Here is a 5612-nt window from a genome sequence, read left to right on the forward strand (position 1 = left end):
GTCCACAAAGGGTAATGTCACAAGTCAAGGGCACAGGGCTCCCCAGGAAACACCTGTGTCTCACTCAATATGTTCTGATTTAAGAAATCTATGACACGTCTTCTCAGCAAGCACCTTCTACCTTTTGCAGCTAGTGCCTGGGATCCCAGCATACAGACTTCAATGCTGAAAATCATGTCAGAAAAGCAAAGACCATCTCTGCAGCTCTGCCATCCTCTCCACACACCTCCACTCCACGCAAATGTCCTAAGAAATATAAAAACAAACCAGACATGGCTGATTGAACTGTACAAAAAGGCTTTGTAAAAATACTCCCTGCACTTAAAAAAAAAAAAAAAAAGATGCATGTAAACATTGCCTCTAAGTCACAGGAAAACCCTTGCTGATTGAACTGTACAAAAAGGCTTTGTAAAAATACTCCCTGCACTTAAAAAAAAAAAAAAGATGCATGTAAACATTGCCTCTAAGTCACAGGAAAACCCTCGAGCCTTTTTGTCTCCTCTTTCCAATGTTTTGCAGTTTTTACTTGTTCACTTTTTCTTGGAGGTATCAATCTGTTTTTTTCTTATCAACAGAGTTCAGAGTCTGAAGCCGTCTTTGAGTATGAGTTTGTGGTTTGATTGGCAGAAATAGTATTATCAGGAGACTAATGATGTGCAAATAAAAGTACATGGACCTAGGAATAAAAACAGACACAAATTATATTTCAAACAAGAATACAAATGGGAAATGTCACATGATTACATCGTCTTAGTATGATGGCTTTCAGCAATGGTGTGTGTCTATACTCAGGCTTTCCTCAGTCCATTCCACAGATGAGTCCCTTTGGTGGGTGAATGGGATGGACTGAAACCACCAATCTGGGCAGAGCAAACTAACCAGCCCATCTGCGGATAGGCATGGTATTGTCCCATGGACATAGTCAGCAGACCGAAAGATGTTACTCCATGATAGCTAGAAACCTCTAATATTCAAAGTCTAAGGACTCACAAGCCCAAATTCAAACCCAATACTGTGTTCCCTGAACACAAACATAACTAACACTAACCCATACGTTCTTCTCAAGTGTTAAGGGTTCTTCTTGCACATCTTATGAACCAGAAGGATCCCGATTTTAAAAACCTGGTCTATAACCCTGAAAATAACTTTCAAACTAGTAAGAAATAAGATTTACTTTTGAGGTATGTGGACTTTTATTACAAAAGCATGGTATTCAGCACAGTGTGCACAATGTAGATACACAATAAATATTGGGCAAATCAACCAATGTAAGTAATTAAAAACAGCTTGCATTAACATAACTGTTCTAGACCCATTTGGAAAGGTTGAACTTACATTTTTCTCTAATGTATTTTGAAGATTAAAGGAAAATAATGCTAAAAGAGAGAAGAAAACCCACAATTGATATATGACCATTCCTCAGCTTCTGTAATGATAAGGTCGGGCACATCAGAATCAGATAATTCACGTAGGCCCCAAACTTCTCCACCCTTTAGCAAGAGGAATGCCTCCCTGAAACTGTCTACAGAACAGTCAGGAGCTCTAGCAGAAGCAAACATATCTTCATTTGTTTATTCTTTCAGCAAGCATTTACTGCTTCAGGTACACGATCCATTAAACTGGGATTTACAAAGAAACATAAGCCTCTGCCCCTTCCCTCAGGGGAATGGAAACAAGATAAGTACATGATTGATGATCATTTAACCAGTGGAAGGTTGAAGAGCCATAACAAGTGACTGTCTAATTTAGTGTCTAAACCAAGACATTACTGAGAGTGAAAATGGGCTCCACAAATAAACATGCTGCCTTAACAGGTATAAACTGAGATTCTCCCAGGTACATTCTAGCCATGGGTAACTCCAGCTTTCAATGTCTACACACCTAAAATATCCTTTCTTTTTGTGCTTTGCCTTAATCTTTCATATGTGGCCAAATCTACACTAGAGCAATTATGTTAGATTAAATCCAAATACTTTGACAATCAAGGGGAAAAAATTTCAATCCCGTAGTAAAGTTTACTAACCTATTCTGACATTTCATATTTCTCTAAAATTTTAAGGAATATTTCATCTTTCTATTATGGAAAAACTTAACTAACATTTACTGAGCATGCCAAGCACTGACCTAGGTACTCCAGACACACAGATTAATAAGGTATAGTTCCTGCTCTCAAGGAGTTTGCTACTTACAAAGGTTTCTACACAAATCCTGACATTCTTACACACTGAATTTAAGACAGTGTTATCTAATTAAAGACAAATTCATGCATGAGGATTTGCTTTTCAAAATGATTTCATAGTAGGGTTCTTTTATAATACAGTTAAGTATTCACTTGAGGCTCATTTACAACTTAAAGAAAAAAATACTAGACTGATTTCTACACAAATCCTGACATTCTTACACACTGAATTTAAGACAGTGTTATCTAATTAAAGAAAAATTCATGCATGAGGATTTGCTTTTCAAAATGATTTCATAGTAGGGTTCTTTTATAATACAGTTAAGTATTCAGTTGAGGCTCATTTACAACTTAAAGAAAAAAATACTAGACTGAAAATTTAAAGCTGAGATTTGAAGCCACACTAGACTGAAAACTGACCAGAAATAAGAAACAAAGCACATCTGAAATTTAAATGTTAAGCAATGAAAGATAAACTGAGAAATCGGTTTGCATACAACTGTCGTTCATTGCCAGTTACTGAAGTCAGCCCCAAATGAGGAACAGATCTATAACAGACTCACCTCCATTAAAAGGCAATTTTAATTTCTTTCACCAGATTCAGTGATTCTCTTAAGAGACTCTGAAAACACTTTCTGAGGTGCAATCAATCAATGATAACCACTGGCAACATGTGGCCATTAAAATTCAAATCAATTAAAATTAAGTAAAATTGAAAATTCAGTTCCTCAGTCTCACTAACCACATTTCCAATGCTCAATGGCCACACGTGCTGGTGGCTAGCATATGGGATGGCACAAATATAGAGCACTCCCATCACCATAGAAACTTCCACTGGACAGAGCTGATCTAGATAGAAAATTTAAATTATATATATAACCAGATAAAGCATTAGGTTGGATAATCTGAAATGGGCCAAACTAACAAAAAAAATGTCAATTTTGTTTCATCCTAAACAGAGGTATTTTTAAAAAATATTCTAGATTGTTTTTAAAAAGAAATGGAAAGCTATTTGATAACAATTTGATTCTGCTCCTGGAGTCCCTGCCTAAGCGTAGGAATGAGCATACTTTAATTGGTTAAACACACGTTATCACAAACAGATCGCCACTTAGTGTGATCCCCAAGCAGTAATTTGCTTCCAAAATAGCTTCTCCTAAAGAAATTTTTAGTAACTGCTAAAGAAAATTTTAGTACTGATCTTTCCATTAAAGAAACTTTGAGTCTGAAACTCAGGCCTAGCACTTAGTTGCTGTGTGAGTTTTGTAAAATTACTCAGCTTCTCTGAGCCTCCACATCTTCATATGACAAGTGGGGATACTGATACCTACCCCTCTCTCTCCTCAGCTTACCACTCCCCGCCTTGAATTCTGTACTCTGCCTACATGCAAATTTCTCTGGTCTTCAGTGCACAGAGCTTCCTCCTGCCACGGGGGCTTTGCTATGCTGTTCCGGAGCTCTGCCCACGGTGCCCACCTCGCCCACTGCTCACACACACCAGGCCAGCTTTGTTCCCACTGCGCAGCCTCCAGGACGGAGCTCAAATGCCACTTCCTCCCAAAAGCCGCCCCCAACACCCAGGCTGAGTCAGATTCCCATTATACTCCCATAAAACTCTGTACTATTCACTCAGAGTACGATCTCACTGTGTATTTATAAATTTGACAATTACTGCCTGTCTTTTCCATCAACCTATCGCCTCAATGGGAGCAGGAAGTATTTCTATATTTTGCTTGCCATTCTAGCCCCAGCTCCCAGCACAGTGCCCAGCACACTGTAGGTATTAAATGATACTGAGTGGAATACAGGCATTTCTGCTATAACGTGATAAATATATTCTTGAAAAATCTTGCGTGTGGCAATATTGCATGCCTAGAATACACCAAGGTTTATGGGGGGAAATCATGTTAGAAGCAAACAACTCAAAACCAAGGAGACTTTGTGATCAGAAACAATGAGCACCCACGGCCCTGGCAGACAACTCAACGGGGCTGAAGGTGCTACTGGCGGTGTTAAAAATGCAGAAGACAACAGCGTGTAGGATTGCCCTGGGATGGGCAGAGAGGAGGTGAAACCAGCTGAGAGCCAGAATGCAGCCTGGGGGATGCCTCTCTGGGGAGGGAACCCCAGTGAAGAGGTGCTCAGTTCAGTCTTCTTCATACAGAGCTGAAATGGCTCCTACCTCTGTAGAACCTCAACCAAGGGCTTTATTTTTTCTTGGCTGAAGAATATAATTCTCTTCCCACTCTTCGGGCATCCCTTGCCTAGAAAAATTTGTGTATAAACCAGCACAACTTCCATGTTATATTGAGATAACTTTTTATCACCTAACTGGTATTATAGAAACACATTATAGCAGAACAGACCTTATCATGGAGCGTTATATAGTTCTTTCTACCTTCTTTTCTTATAAGCTCAAAAAAAAAAAAAAAAACCTTACTTATAGACATTGATACCTGTGTTGAGTATAAAAGTTTTTCCATTCGTTCCTGACCAGTCCATCAACTATACAAAATCCCCAATTTATAAATAAGGCAAGTTTGCATTATTTATTTCTAAGTCACTTTTTAAAACCAGACTATGTTTCAAAGTTAACCTGAAAAAGGCTGTGTAATCCATTAAATAACATAAGTTAGCATTTACTGAGTATGGACTATAGGCCAGTTATGGCCTGAGCCCTCTGCACATTTCTAACATTCGGTCCTAACAATGGTGCTTTGAGGTGGATTCTATTCTTAGCCCACTCCACAGTTGAAGGAAGTACAGGTAAAAGAGGTTAATAACTTCCTAGAGGTCACACAATCTGTTTGCAAGTCCAGTTGCTCAATCATTCCACAAAAGTGGAGAAATACAACTTATTAAACATAAGAGTGACAAAACAAAAGTAAGTAATTATAAGTTTGCAGTTCATTTGGAGCACAGGTGTTTGAATAAAAGGTCCTGATGGCCTATCCCTAAAAGCCTCCGGTCTCTGGTGGAAGGCTCCTCCTCCACCCTAAATTCTACATACTCCCCTCCACCATGTGCAACTGGAAGCATAAATCCCCCACGTGCACCCACCAGAATTACCATCTCAGTAAAGAGCACAGAGCCCTTCTGCAGCCCCCTCAAGTCAGCCTATCTCAGCAGTCAGCAGCACCCCAGCTCCTGCCCCATTTCTGCCCTGCTCTCAGAATGCTCCAGTCCCCAACATAGCTCAAACCCCAGGAAAAAGAGCCAAGGGCAGCAAATTCACCTTCTGAGGTTTTAATATAGATCCATCCTTTTCTTTTTTTTTTTTTTCCTTTTTGTCTTTTTTCATGTCTGGCAACGGATCGCAACCCTCAGTGTCACGCCCGTACCGGACCGGGCCCGGCAACGGGATCGCAACCCTCGGTGTTGCGCCCACACCTCGCTCAGCCAGTGAGCGGGAACCGGTCTGTATGTGGGATCC

At 39.8% G+C, this 5612-nt stretch overlaps 1 protein-coding gene across 1 annotated transcript in view; it reads right to left on the reverse strand.

Moving 5' to 3' along the window:
- Nucleotides 1–402: 402 nt before the first annotated feature.
- LOC103608840 (lysophospholipid acyltransferase 1-like) overlaps nucleotides 403–5612 on the reverse strand; it is a gene marked incomplete at its 5' end in the record, with an annotated part of 23848 nt that continues 18638 nt past the window's right edge. The window contains one exon of the mRNA XM_008593231.1: nucleotides 403–676. Coding sequence (XP_008591453.1) covers nucleotides 550–676 — 127 coding nt within the window. The remainder of the gene's footprint in view (nucleotides 677–5612) is intronic.

The sequence above is a fragment of the Galeopterus variegatus genome, unplaced genomic scaffold (genome assembly GCF_000696425.1).
Source record: "Galeopterus variegatus unplaced genomic scaffold, G_variegatus-3.0.2 Scaffold8911, whole genome shotgun sequence".
NCBI classification, from domain to species: Eukaryota; Metazoa; Chordata; class Mammalia; order Dermoptera; family Cynocephalidae; genus Galeopterus; species Galeopterus variegatus.